Here is a 15827-nt window from a genome sequence, read left to right on the forward strand (position 1 = left end):
AAAAGCAGGAATGTGGGAATTCTGTAATAACCAGCTAGAACCCCCTTAAGGTCATCTGGAAGAGGCTGCCTTGGTTATTCCCTGGATCCCCAGACATGGGGAAGCTGCTTTTACCTTTTATGCTGTGCTCCTGCTTTGTGTGGCACATTGTGTTTTCACCTGCAATAAAACGTGCTATACATATTAAGTTTTTGCTAACAGAGATGAACGGCGATGCTTTTAAACTTACCGGGTCTTCTGGTTTTTGGCCGCCATCATGCAGAGGCTCTTCAGCAAGGTGATCTCGCCGAATCAGCGTGAATTCCCTGATGAACACTGCATCTCCATTGTTGGCCCACACGGCAATCTGAAAAAACAAAGCCACAGTTGCAAAAGTCCTCTGAGTTAAAACACCAACAGATCTGTTAACAGAGGGGGCAGCACTGGTGAGACAATTTATGGATTCAAGAATGCTTTAAATGAAATTCTCGTCACATCAGCAGATGCCCCAACTCCACCTTACAGTGTGGGAACAAGAACAGCTGCGTCCCGAAGTGTCAACAATCACAGCTATTTGTAATGGTAGCTGACGGTTGCGCAAATTTTACATAATCGTACACAGTTCACACTACAATTACACATGATTGCAGAGGTGTGAATGCAGGGCAGGGTGTTAATGGAAGCCTTTTGAGAGCGTGTTTGCAGTGATGTGATGCAGCTGAAGGAGGCAGTTGCAGGTTATTATCAAGCTGTGCAACAAGTTGTTGCAACGATATATTGTCCCTCTGGAACAATGATGAGAATTTTTTTTAATTAAGCAAAACTGTTGCTCTTGCTGGGCCTCCTGAGGTCTGTTTTTTCTTTTCTTTTTGGTTTCTTCTCTCAACCACACATCCCTCCTAATGATGGGAATCATTACAGGCTCTGGAGGAATTCACAGCACAGGAGATCTGATATCACAAGATGTAGTAACCCACATCTTCAGTCAGGAGAGACTGGTGGGGGTGAAGGGTATGTTGGATAGGGCCCATTAGCAGCACAGCAGGGCCCGCATTCTGAAAGACGTGCAGATTCACTGAACGGGGGCCTTCAGCTGCTATCCTTGGGTCATAAACAGCCCTGTAATAACCCGGGTCGACTGCCTGCCTCCCGGGCCTGTGCTAAGGCAGCACGATGCAGGGCTGTGCATGTGGGTTTGGGGCACTTGAGGCTCAATGTAGGGGGTTGTAGAAATTTTTTGCTGAGGCGAAAAAAGCGCTGCTAAGCAACTGCAGCAAAACTTACGCTGGCTCTGTGTGGGAAAGAGCCGCAGAATGTGCTCTCAAATAAGACAAATCAAATCTGGTGTAAAGCCCCACACTCAGCACTGCTTAGCTGCAGTCACTTAGACTGTGGGGGGCTTCTGTAACAACTCATAAGTCACAGTGTGGCCAAAAGCCTCCTTGGATGACAGAGACCATAATGCACAGGCTTGCTTTTGTTGGTTATGGAACTGAAAATGTGGCAGCTGTTGGGCCAAGTGTAACACTTTGGTTTATACGTGTCTGAAGATGAACAAAAATAAACATTTTACTTTAGACTGTTTATAATTATTCCAAAGTGGTTGCATGTGGGAGTCTGCAAATCCAGAAGGAGACAAATGAGTGTGAAGACTCACTTGTTAGAACGTGGTATAACATGCTGCTGGAAATTTCCAACCGTGCCTCAACAGTTTGAATATCTAAGATCTGTTATGTCTACGCAAGTGAATTCAGCACATTTTAACATCCACCCATTCGTTTTCTTCCACTTATACGGTTCAGGGTCATAGGGGCTAGAGCCCAGCTGTCGTAGGGTGACTGGCAGCGTGCACCCTGGACAGTTTGCTCGTCTGATATTTGAAACCAAATAACTGATATGGAAACCTCCAAAACAGTCTATTTCTGAGCATATTGCGCAGGATCTCTAGTCATATGACTAATGTTGTGTCCTTTCTGCTACTGATGCTGAAAAGTAAATGTTGAAGAACCACGCACTATACTGGAGGCTGAGCAAATATCCAGTAAGTCAAGCGTGCAAACATTAAGAAGCTCTGCTGATGTGTGTGTCAGCTAACACACTCCAAACACAACTTGACTGAAAATGAAGGCAGACAATGCACTAACTGTTCCTTCTTAAAACAGACCCCAAACCACAGAAATTACCTTAATGCTATTTTGTAATACCAGTAAATAACTGACACTGCCTCTGGATTAGCAGACTGGAGCAATGGTTCCCATCTTTAAGAAGGGGGACCAGAGGATGTGCTCCAAACTACAGGGGGACAACTCTCCTTAGCCTTCCTGATCTATGCCAGATATATGCCAGGGTACTAGAGAGGAGAGTTTGTCAACCCTTGGATGCAGGAAGAACATTGCTGGTCACGAAAAACTGGACCCGCTTAAAATTGGGCATACATGCAGCAGAAATGAGCTTTCGCCAAAGGGTGACTGGCCTCTCCCTTAGAGATAGGGTGAGGAGTTATTCGAGAGGGACTCGGAGCCACTGCTCCTCCACATTGAAAGGAGCCAGTTGAAGTGGTTTGGGCATCTGACAAGGATGCCTCCTGGGCGTCTGCTAGTTGAAGTGTTCAAAGTATGTTTGACCGGGAAAAGGCCCTGGGGCAGACCCAGGACACACTGGAGAGATTGCATCTCTTGGCTAGCCTGGGAATGCCTCGGTGTTCCCCCAAGTGGGAGGAAAGGAGGAGGTAAATAGGGAGAGGGAGGTCTGCGCTGCTTAGGCTGCTGCCCCCATGATCTCTTTGGATAAGAGGAAGAAAATGGACAGATGGATGGTCCCAATTGGGAAATAACAGATGATGAAGCAAAGCCTAATTTAGGGTGTTTCTAGCCTATGATAGGTTAAAAATCTAACTTTAACCTTTAACTTTAAAGATCTATGAGTATTCAAGTGTTTTTCATGCACCTGTGACATATCAGTGGGTGATGTCAGGGTGGCTACTTCATTTTTTAATATTTTTTATGGATATTTTTCAAATAAATTAATATAAACAGACCTAAAAATGGCTTATACTCAACAGAGTACACAAACATGACTCCGCTAATGTCGCTCCGTGTCGGCCAAATGTTCCAGTTTATGTACACTTAAAGTTTGAAGTTTGGAGCCAGTTCCAACTGGTATTCAAATATCTAAATCTGCATTTGGGTTTAAATGCAGTGTGTGTATGTGCGCGCGTTAATGTCACAAAGAGCAAGGGTAAAAGTAAAACAGGGAGCCAAGATGGTGATTCATTAACCTCCAAGGCGAGTTAGATTTCAAAGAGCAAGTCTCAACCAAGGAAGAGGAGAGGAAGTGAACTCCGGGGCAAGTTGGGTCTTCAAAAGCACATAATCAACAGTAATAACATCCAACCTGATATTATAATTGAGCTTTCCTATAACGAGGTGCCAGCTTCCACTGTTTGGGTGGAAACGATGAAAAACGAGTGACTTTTGCCATGCTACACTAGACCAAAACCTAGACTTCTGTTTCATGCACTGGTGCCTTTGATTAATAAGATTCCTTCCAATGTTTAGATAAGGAACCCCCCCCCCCCCCCCCCTTTTAAAGACTTGCTGCTGTCTGAATAAAACCTAAGAGGAAAAGATATTTTTGCTAATCTACTTTCAGAGGGGTTTATGTGAGCTTTCATTTAACACATCTTGGAGGAGGAAACACGGTGGCCTTATTTTCCTCCCTTTCTCTACTCTTCTTTCATAAGCAAAAAAACCAGCATGACCTTCTTCTCATCTGAGGATTTTCACCATATCCGTCGCTGCCTGCCCACACATCAGCTAGTTAGAAGATTTTTTTAAGCATGAGCTTATGAGTGCTTAGCAATATATCAATTACACATCAGGGTTTCAGAACTGATGAAGGTAACTCATAAAAAATGCTGAGACTTGGCACACCTCAGGTTACAAGACACCCCTTAATGTACTGTAAGATGAAAAGGAAAAAACAACCCGCCTGGTTATAACTTTCACTTCAGCCATTCACACAGGAAACCTTAAATGTAACAGTTCATGACAAAACTTTGTGAGAAAACTAAGTAAAATTGAAGCACTACTTTCATCACATTCTCTGATTCCTGATGGATTATTTAGTTATCTAATATTCTTCCTCAGGCAGCCTTTGAAGTTGTACCACCTCCCCAGTTTCTCTGCCAGATTTCACTCAACTTGATTTACTAGTGTCTGTCTCCCAAGTGCAGTCTGTCCTAAGAACAAGAAGAGAAGAAGGGCAAGGAGCTCAACTTGCTGTAATCTTCAATTCCCACCACTTTTCATCTGGAACAGCATTAGGAACGAGAAGCCTCAGGAGACAGAGAGGAAAAAAAATCATCAACCTCTGATTGATGAAATATTTTCCTGGCACTGTCACATCCCTTTGCGTGCGGGTCTGTGTGTCCCACTTGTTAACGCCTGCTAATGATGCACAGCACCTTCACGGTGATGCACTTTGTTTCTATGACACTTTAAAGTCGTCGTGAAGCAGCCTGCTTTACTTACAATCTGGTGCATTTCCTGTTGAAACAGGATACTATAAAACAGTGCAAGAAGAGATTAGTTAAAAATGTAAACAGAATTCAACACATTCACACGGCGGCCATTTGCCTCGCTAGGGTATCGCTAAAGGGAAGCTCAAGTATTATTACTAGAATAACGTTGCTACTCCAGGTGGGAAATCAAATAATTTGGATAAATCAGAAATATCACACACTCTCTTGGTTACTCAACAACTGAAGAGACAATACATAGAAAAGTAGTGGGGCGTACTGGTCAATTAGCTAATGTTAGACAACGGCTACACTTAGCATTCAAACATTTTCTAGCTAACTTTGCTACTAAATAGTGTTAGAATAAAGGTGTAAATCGAATCTGAAATATCAAGTTTGGACACAGTTTAGATGCATTTAAGTGTTGAAGTAAATAATGCTGGATTCACTCATTCTGGCAATATCACATTAGCTAACTCTGAAAATGTTCTGGTTAAGCTAGTAATATTACGCAACATTAAACTCACTGGAAGACATACATTCAACAGCAACTTTATTAAGTACACCTGTTCAGCTGCAGAGGGCAACAGTAACTAAAACAGCCACTGCACACCTAAGGTATGCAAAAGAGCATCTCTGAACACATAAACCATGAAGCAGATGGGACTCAGCAGAAGACGCTTGGCAAAATGTTACTTTGTCTGCAGACTCTCAATTTGAGCTGCAACTCTCAAATGGTAGAGTCCGAATTTGTTGTAAACAACATAGAAGCATGGCTCCATCCTGCCTCTTATCAATGGTTCAGGTTGCTGGTGGTGTAATGGTGCGGGGGATATTTCTTGGCACATTTTGGTACCTTGGCTATTATTTAAAAAAAATTCCCTGCTTATTTTCTTTTTTACATTTTCTCCCTTTACTGTACATATTGTGTAGTCTCCCAAATGCAATGTAATGCAAACTGCTGATTCTGCATTGTACATACTGGTCCAGAAAAGATTACCTATTATGCAGTTATTGCTGTGTATTATTTCACACAAAGCAGAGGGCGGGAATGACAAAATATTTTTTCATACCAGAAAAAGCTGCGATATCATATGTTATGGTGCATCATGGCCATATTTGGTCAAAGCTGATAAAGCAATGGGACTCATTGACGTCAGAAACCATCAAGCAATTCCAAGTCCAAGCCCTTATAGAGAGTAAAGTTCGAGAAAGAGAGCGTAGGCGACGTCAGTATCCTTCATAAACACAAACCTTTGACCAGTGAGCACGCGGCTTGCAGCAGCACAGTTTCTTTACTCTATGTCCGGTTGCGCAGTCCCGTCCAAACAGAAGACACAAGCAAGACAGCGCTCCGATGTGACAGGCGTACCTCTGCTCATCAAAAGCCATGGCGGTGGAATCGACCGTTTCACCTGAACATCAAAGCCTCTCATATGTCCAGTACAGGGGCAGATATGATGAAGTCCAAAAATATCAAAACGCGAGGAAGAGGAGCTCAAAAGATTTTTACCCTCCTCTGATGGCCTCTGTTAGGAGATTCTCTGTGAGAATCAGGGATGGAGAAACTGAACAGACTTTGAGTCACACGGACAATGTGTTAGCCTTTGTGTCAAATATAGGAAAAGAGGTGAGAATTACACTGTTGCATTGCTGATACTATGGCTGATCAGAAAGGTCCTTTCAGATATGTTATTTGAACTGTTTGAGAGTCAAACTTAGACAAACCGTTTTAATAAAAACTGACTATGTGGTTTGTTGGAAATAGTCTCAAAAGGTAAAATCAACGAAAAGAGAAAAAAGATTTTTTTGGCATCAGAGAAGGTTTGGATGAAGGTTTTTTAATCCAACTAAAGTAGAATTAAACTAAACATTCAACACGACCCACCAGTATCAATGAAGCCCCAAGCAAATCATGCTTCAGACATCAACAAGGATGTAAAATGACTCATTGCTGTAGTTTCGCCTTGAGCGACGGTTGTTGTGATTTAGCTCTATATATAAATTAAACTGAATTGAAGTGAATAGCCCGCAATAATCGACTGCAACAGCAAAATCAAGAACCTCAAACTACACACTTGAACATGCCTCCGATTTTCTCTTGTTTCAGGTGTTGGCTTTATCGTCTGACAGGAAGCAGTCAGCAAGACATCAACACCTAACAGACCCGACTGTCACCATCTATCATTAATACGGCCTGTGAAACTGCTGCTCATAAACTGGAAATATAAAACGAAAAGCCTTGCATTTATAACACGGAGGGACTATTTCAGGCCTTGTAAATGTGTATAATAGTTTTTGCTACTATATTGAAAAAATATTTGTAAATGGTTTCTGAATTATGTATTTATTTGTAATGGGACAAAAAAATGCTAAAAAGTTGTTTAGTACAGTTTAAATTGGGGAATAAAATGAAAATAAAAGGACAAAACTACACTTGTGTAGTTTTTTTTTTACTGTATCATCACTTTTACAGTCTAGTGTTGAATGCCAGGGATTCCTTGCAGCTGCCTGATGAGTAACTACAGCATTAGCCAACTGTTTCCATTAGCTATTTTGCACAAATAAAGACAGAGGACCGGTATACTTATATTAACTAAATCAATCAGGCTACATCATTCAGCAAGGTTATCCATAACCTGCCCCTGACTCAGAGTTATTTACTGTGTCCCATGGTTTCTCTGCGCGAGGCAACGGGATAGCTCATCCAAAGAGGTCATCATCGATCATTTTATTCCACAGTTGTCACCAGCCATTTTTCTGAAACTATCCAGTGGCTTTTGCAAAAATCCCTTCTAACCACAAAATATCTGCCTGCAATGCAAACAGAGACCAAATACTGTAATGCTCACACCGGCTGTGCCTTTACAATAAATCACAGCTCGTCACTCCCGAGTTGACCACGAGCTGACTGCAACCTGAGCGCTTGACCCGTCTAAGTGTGCAACATTAGCAAGTAGCATATTTCCTTCTAAGCAGACAGGTTGGTCCACCTGCTGACCATGTGCGAGGCCACGAGGGTTCATTGTGGAGTTTCAGCTTTAGTGGGGAGCTAATTATGTGGTGGGACAACTCAGTGCCTCCAACCCTTGGTTTGCAGTACATTCAGTACAGATGGAGCTGTGAAATTCAGTCCTGGGGCTTTTGTATCCTATTAGCCAGCATGGAGACATCTCAATGCAAAAATAGCTTCATGGCTAACATTAATCTGTGTACCAGACATCGTGTGGTTTCCCTGCTCAGGTAACAACCTCTCTTATATTTAATGTGGAGGTTTGTAATAAAGCCCTCCAAGAAGTCTGACAGTTTAAAGGACAGCGTGGAGTGCTGTGACACTGTAAGTAGCTGAGCACACAGAACTACCACTGGAAGTGTACAGATGATTTTGCATGATTCTCCCTCACCTGCAGTCGAATACAAAGCCAGTCAAATCAAGGTACTGATAGAGAAAGAAAGCACCCTCTCTGGTCCCCACTGAACTGGTAAAAAGCACACAAGCAAAGCAGCTGTGTATGAGATGTCATTCTGATTTACTGTTTAAAGACCTCCTTGGAGAAGTGGATCTCAGCACTTCTGTGCATGTAAAACACCCAAGTTGCTTGGAAAAAATCTGAGCGATCTGGAACTTTAGGAGTAAAAACAAGACAGAAGGAAAATATGAGCTGTTAAAAACAGATAAAGAAGGCAGATAAGATAAATCAAGCAGCTGATTTCAAAGTCAACATTAGCACTGTGTAGCACTTTCTGTATTGGGTTATTCGGTCCCATTTATTTCAGTGCACACATGTGGGGAGTTTTTAAGCTGGAAAGTCAACATTTCTGTATACATAATAAATAAGAAAGCTACGTATAATGTGCAAGTTACCTGTTATAGGGCAACGCTACTTTACGTGTGTGTGTGGATATCAGTTTGTTGTGGTTCAAAAATCAAATGAATGCAGCTTTAACTTGTTACAGAGAAACAGCTTCTCACGTCAAATCAAATTTAAAGGAGGCGCAGTGAAAGAAACAGTCATGTACAATAACACGAGTCTGATGAGACACTCTTGACCCTGCAAGTCTCGCAGAATATACCAGCTGCAGGAAAAGATAACAGGGCCACACGGGTTCCCACAGTGCTAGCGAGTGGAGACTGACAAAGTACTGAAGGGAAGATCACATCTGCACACATCTGGCACAGAGATGAAGGGGAAGGCATTAGACCAAGACATACAACTTTCTTCATTATTTCAAATTTGAAACCATGCACCTCAGTAACTCTTCTGCTAGAGCACGCACAACTTGTGCTTAAGCATGTCTTCAATTAACACATTGACCTTGTTAATTCATTAAAATACAACACGGGATTTTAAAAGCACGATTCAGGATTTCTGTACTGATTGGTTACCTTCTTTGAAACTGCAGTTTAAGGTCTGGCTAACCAAGGCCTCAATCACACAGGCCTCGAGACCTGTCAGCAGGTTGCTCTGGTTCCTGATACTTTGCATGGAATACAAATAGAAAGAAAATTAGAAAGAGAGAGCATATTTCTTCATCTTAGCTTCTCTTCATTATGTCCTTATTAAATTAAATTTACAATCCTTCTTGTCACATACAACGTCTTGAAAAATCAGGCCCATTCTTAACTGAAAGACCCCAGTAGAGCACTTTGCTCTTAGACTGCTGACTTACTTGTGGTTCCTTGAATGTTTAAAAGTAGGCAGTCTTCAGCTTTCAGCCCACTCTTCTGTGGGCAGAGACAGACACCCTCTCGCTTTTAAGAAGATTAGGCTTAAAACTGAGTGTTTCTTCTTCACCACTCAGCACTCTGCATTTAATCATTAGTTATTATTAATATCTGGCTCTCTTCCACAGTGTGTTTTTTGTCCTGTCTCCTTCACCTCCAACCAGTAAATGGTCGCCCCCTCCCTGAGCCTGGTTCTGCAGAGGCTTCTTCCTGTTAAAATGGAGTTTTTGCTTCCCACTGTCGCCAAGTGCTTGCTCATTAAGCAATAGTGAAACTGTGACAAAAGTCTGACAAACTAGAAATGGAGAATTGCCTTTTGAAATGTGCTGCAGCAAGGCACAACCTTTATTCTGAAGGCAGATATCTCCATTTCCAGGTCCCTTGCAATTTTATAAGTTTCACTGCAGCTCAAAGAGTAAATGCCACAAAATGCTTGCAACCAAAGTAATCACGAGGAGGGTTTTAGTGCAGCGACCTCTTTGCAGTTGTTTTCACCCAGCAGCAGCCAGCAACCTCCAGCAATCTCTCATCAACCGGTCGGGGAATACATATTTTTCCCTAGGAGGCTGCCAGGGTTGCTGACCAGTCTCTAGGTCTGTGTGAGTCCGATGAATTTAGGATTCATTGCTAGTTAAAAATGTTGAGAAAAGTCATCTATTGTGACTAAACGTTTGTAATTTTACTAGCTTCAGAGAACCTGGCTTCCAAAGTTTTACACATTAAGAATTCTGCGCATTCACTCGTAACAGTGTCTCTGGCAACAGAAGTTGAGTAGTAACGAGATATTACTTTTTTGGGTCAAGCTGGCCTTTCAGTGACTGAAAGAAAAAGAAGAGAGGCCTCAGCTGGGCTCGGCTTTGACGTCACAGCTCTGATTCAAGACATCCACCCAGTTTGCATCTTCCATCACACCCACTTAAAAGACAAAAAAGTCACTTGTTTGTCTAAGCCTCTGCCCATGATGAATGGCCTTGGCTCTTTGTTCTGGTTGATTCCATCGTGAAACACAGATGTGAAGGTTATGTAAGAAGAGTGTGAAACCCAAGCAAGCAAGGGTGGACAAATCATGATCGAGTCACATTTTCAAAGGAGGAGATAGTTTACCGAAATCATCCATCTTCTGCTCCGCTGGCCTTACGACAAAGGCAGATTGACCAAATCTATCATGTTATTTCACACCGAAGGGGATCGTTAAATGTTATTAATTTACCACAACGGGCGCAGAGTAAGTTGCCTAGAGTAACCATCTGGGCAGGGATAGAAAGACATCCATCTCTAACCTTTAAGATCATGCATCTCTGGCCTGTTTGGTGCTCTGCGTATCGCATTCTGTCTGATAAATACACCTGATAGAAAGCATATGTACACTTCATACATATTTATCACTGAAAAGCATCCCTACTGCACTACTGTGTGAAAGAAACTGTAAACTATCATATCAATATAACGCTAGCAGCCGTGCAACCATTGGACATGGATGGGGTGTATATGTTTTAGGGGGGCTGCAACAGCTGTGTAGCTGCTTTTCCTCGCAGCTTTTCATTAGTCTGATCGATTCATTAGTCCATCTGTGGATCTGTCCAGTGGTGTTAAGTAATGCTGACTTCTGTCAGTAATGAAGCTGTGCAAGTGTGTGAACACAGGGCCGCCTGCCATGACCAAAGAGGCTACAGAGATGGATGGTGCAGTGGTGCGTTTGATTCACTGTACTGCACGCACGCACACACACACATTCAAAAACATCTGTCCCCCTTCATCACATCAGTTCGTAGAAGGATTCAAATAGACAGCTGGGTGGCACAATTACAACTCGATGTTCCACGCATAGCAGGCGAACGAGTTCATTGTGCTACTGCACGGCCGATGCAAAACACCAGGGTCATTTCACACACGACGGCGATCGTCACAAGATAACTGAAGATAACAGTTTCTACAGGGTTTCGTAGCTTTGTAACTTTCCATTCAGGTTTTAGTCTTTAGATGCTTACAAAGAAAAGGATTTAAGACCCACATATAATACGCTTCTTTTAAAAAATGCAATTAATAGCTGATTTATTTACGAGGCATTTGACCATTTTACAGCAGGTGGGTTAAAGTACATCACTCATCAAAAACTATTAAAAGAACATAAAAATTACATTGTCAGTGTGCAACACTGTCTCACAGCAGTTTTTGAAATACTCTGCCAAAAAACAAGTCATGTTCCTGGGAATAAAAATTAAAAATGTAACTCATATTTATAAATTCTTGTCCATTTTATGTTTTGCCATTAAACCAGACTGCAATATGACATAAAAATGTCAGTTCAATTACATTTTCCCTCTGAACTGTGTGGTGCAAAACCGGATCAGATTTGGGTTTTTGGAGGGCCCAAAGTCAAGTAGTACTGGTCACAAATCAGCAAATTTCTCCTATTTCATCTATTATTTAACATACCATTAGCTGTTGCAGAATTCTCTGTGGCCCACACATTGATCATGCATGAAAGCGGTTGATGCCAGACCTCCCAGAAGACCAATCCACTAATCACACTTTTCTTTGAAATAGACAAAGAACAAACCTGGCAAGCTGTTAGCGTGAATCGTGGCCAAATAACTGGAACCTTGGGGGTTTTCAGTAAAGGTAACACTTCTTCACCAGTGAAATCAGTGTAAACTGTGCTGTACTGATCTGTGAAGAATTGCGAGACCTCTGCAGTCTCATACCGCAGCAAAGCCCAACAAATTTGTTCCGCAGAGTTTCCCAAACTGTTTTCACCGACATCAACGTGTGCTGTGAAAGCCGTCTGCGGTTACCGTCGAATTACTAGTGCATTCCTTCTCCCAAATTAAGCCCCTCATTTGCGGAGTTGCCTGACCATCCAACAATCTTAATTTCCATATTCTGTGGCATTCTCGAGCCCTGACCTCATCTGGCTGGCAGCGAGGCAAATAATGAAATGGGCCCTGCCTTTAGCGTGGCATCTTTAAGTATCCAGCAATCTGCTCCCTAATCTATACTCCATTCTTCAATTGTGTTCCACATTATTGGAAGCCAGCTGCACATCGGGCACAAAATGGAAAGAATTTTGGATGTTTACCAGTACGCTGAGGTTTATGCCAGTTACACAGACCAAAACTTAATTTCATTTGCTTTTTCTTTACAGTGTGTGCATGACAGTGGCCATGTCCTGTTACCATCTATCAACTGATGAAAAGGGAAAGTTGCAGACGGGGCAGCATATTTATAGATTCAGACCCAAGTTAATCAAACAACAGCCTAGAGGCTTTAAAAAGTATTTAAGCTCATAAACCCATCACTGAGTTTATTGCATTAAGTGTCTGCTTCTTTCATTAATCAAATAGTGATGATTTATCTTAGATACTAGTCTATTTAATGAGGACTAGCTTTCTGCTAAGTTTACAGAACAGTGCAACTATCGGTCCAACTGTGTCTGTGCATGTGCAGTGTCTTTAGAGATTTTTCACTTTTTATACACTGCATGGTGCGGTGAATTTAATTTCACCACTCCCACTACAACTGGATTCAATCAGCCAATGAGGAAAAAGTGAAAACATGTTTTCAGAATTTACTGTAAATCTATAAAAAAAAAATAAAAAACAGAAATATGTCTTTTAAAAAAAAAAAACTATGTCGGTACTCTTTAGGACCCTTTCAGAGCCATGACAGATTTAACTCTTCTCAGGTATGTCTGTAAAGTCTTTGCAAACCTAAATTTTGGAAATTTATCCCATTCTTCTTGGTAAATCCTTCATCATCAGATGGGAAACATTTGTTACCTGCCATATTCAAGTCTCTTCACAGAGATCAGATGAGGTCTGAGGCTGAGCTCTGGCTGGGTTACCCATGGACACTTGTCCTCATGTCACTCCAGTGTTGTCTCGGCTCTCTGGTTCACTGTTATGCTGAAATATAATTCGCTACCTCAGTCTCTGCTCTCTACAGCAGGTTTTCTTCAATGAGCTCTCACTGTCTCTACTGTTAAGAAACATCCCGACAGCATGATGCTGCCACCACCATGCTTCATTATAGGGATGTTATTATTGACGGTGTTTACCAGCCACTGCACCAACCGCTCTTGGTTTAACTCATCAGCTCAGTTGTTTTTTTTTGCCTCTGAGAGTCTTCTAATACACTTTGGCAAACTCTAAGAGCGCTGGCTGCTCTACTATAAAGGTCTGATTGATAGTCCTGCTGAGATGGCTGTTCTTTTGGAAGGTTATTCCACGATTGAAGCACTTTTGGGGTGTTTATTGGGTTTCTAGTCATTTTCATGACCAACAGGCCACCCGCTTAGTCACGTTTTTCAACTAAGTGACCAACTCTAAGAAGGATCCCGGTGGTTTTCAAGTATTTCCATTTCACTATTTATCGCACTTTGAGGACAACACGTCCTCACTCCCAAAGCGTAACATATTACGCTATGTGACAAATCGTCAGTATGTTACGCTTTCAGTCACCAAACATGTTCTTATGTTATGCATTCGGAAACAGAAGGAAACATGAGAACCATTTGGACTCAATCTACCCACAATCAGGTGCTTATCATAGGGACATGTAAGCTTACCTTTTGCATTCCCATGGGACGCCTCGGGGCTGACAAATCATCGGTATGTTACGCATTGGGAATGAGAACACTCTGTTGAGGAAAACTCACAGATTTCACTTTTTTAATTGTGGTAGTCTACAGAGAGCTTATTTCTTGTATTAACACACAGTTTCAGTTCAGGGATTTGAAAAATATAGGTTTGTACTTTTTGGAAAGCATTTTCAGTATCCTCTGCTTGGTACAGGTGGACTCCAGTCACCTCAAGGAATTACAAAACAGTATGTCTACCAACACTTACACCACTGCTGGGTCCGAACCAGTTTTTACATTTTACCTAAATGGCAATTCATATAAAAATTGCATTTACATATCAATAAAGTATAAACATACAATTATCTAACAACATATCAAAAATAAGGAAAAGGGTCAGATTTATAAAATGATGCACTGTGGCAGTGGTTGCACAGATGTGGTCATTTCAACAAAGGTTTGGCTTTATTAAAAAAGAGGGGAAAAAGTCTTTTGCACATATTTATACGCGTGATAAAATAAATGTAGGCATAGTGTGTTTGCTTTTGGTGAGATTTAGTCCTGCAGTTTTACTTGTACCTGTGTGCATCTGACACATTTGATACGTTTTGATCTGATACATTTTCATTTACTCAGGTTGTCTTGGTCTAATATTAAAATCTGTTTGATGATCTGAAACATTTAACAAATATGTGAAAATTGGAGAAATCAGGAAAGGGGAGGTACTTTTTTCAGGACACTGTATGTTGAAAAAGGAAAAAGAATACTAAAGAGAATCGGAAGATAATTTAGTAAATGTGTATTCTCTTATAAAAGCAAGGCCCACGACTATTAGGAGGAGAGGCAGGCCTCTAGAACAGACCAGTTGTACACTGCCTATGGTGGGTAACGTCTAAATTCAGTCTGGCATTTAAAGCAACAGATATTGAGCACCCTAAACTTGATCTACAAATCTGAGTTTTTCTAACAGTCAGGTTTTTATTATGCTACAGTACCAGACTGAACACTGACAATAACTCAAATCTGTCTGGCAGATTGTCTCAGACACCCCCACTTGACTCATCACTGACAGACAAAAATGCAGAAGAAAGCCAGTGATTTCTTTAAGGTCCTCTCAATATGTCAATCATCGTGGGAGTTATTAAAATGATGTATTCCCAACTGGTCTACATGATGCAGTCAACTTTTATGTGACCAAACAAAGGCTGCTGTCCACAGAAGACTGACTAATCTACTCAAACTTCTAAAATCAGCAAAGATACTATACAAAGATGTCACTTTAGAAAATACGTCTCAAAAAGATGGCAAAAAACAAAAGCGAGCGTGTTAACACTTTGGTAGTTGATGCCAGTAATGAAGGATAATTGCAGAGACTTGTGACAATGATACCATGTCAAGAAAGATTATTTAAATGTCCTTGTCATACTTGTGTAATTGCTGACAAGAGGGAGCGGTGTGATGAATGACGTCCCTGACATCTGGGCCGCGGCCAAAATGGCGTTTGAAGGAAGGGGAGCGCATGGTGGATGGGTGGGTGAGGGAGTGAGTTGGCACAGTGCATCCTCCACATTCCCTCTGTATTAAAGAGACAGATCGGAGGCGCCATTTGAACTCTTAAACATGCCACTGGAGATTTATCTGACATGATGTGTGAGCCCACTATGGGGCCCCTGTTTATCTAACTTTATGTTTCATTACGTCGTACTGTTCATGTAAGTTATGAAGTCTTTTGTTTATAGTAATATCCTATAGGGAGTTCCAGGTTTGCTATACTGTTTGTTTTGCAATCTTACAATTTTGTTATGTTTTCCTGCACGCATGTGTGCAAATTCCAGGAACGTGAGTTTCTTCATTGTACTTGAAGCATGGCAGGTCCCTCCCTTTTAGGCCCGGCAACAGCAAAAAGAGAGACACCGCACCGTGTGTTTGTTTATGCATTAGGGCTCCCTGTGGACCCTGCCTGAAAAGCACTCCATTATCTCAGAAAAATCATTTAGGTCCAAAGCAAAAGCACAGTCAAAAGA

The 15827-nt window shown here is 41.6% G+C and overlaps 1 protein-coding gene across 2 annotated transcripts in view; it reads right to left on the bottom strand.

The window, feature by feature from the left end:
• Positions 1-15827, bottom strand: part of LOC146391422 (ADAMTS-like protein 1) — a 103869-nt gene that overhangs the window by 66743 nt on the left and 21299 nt on the right. For both annotated transcript variants that reach the window (XM_084924372.1, XM_084924371.1), the window contains exon 2: positions 230-346. In XM_084924372.1, coding sequence (XP_084780498.1) covers positions 230-346 — 117 coding nt within the window. The remainder of the gene's footprint in view (positions 1-229; positions 347-15827) is intronic.

This window comes from Perissodus microlepis, chromosome 3 (assembly GCF_051167445.1).
Source record: "Perissodus microlepis isolate ML-2025 ecotype Zambia chromosome 3, ASM5116744v1, whole genome shotgun sequence".
NCBI lineage: Eukaryota > Metazoa > Chordata > Actinopteri > Cichliformes > Cichlidae > Perissodus > Perissodus microlepis.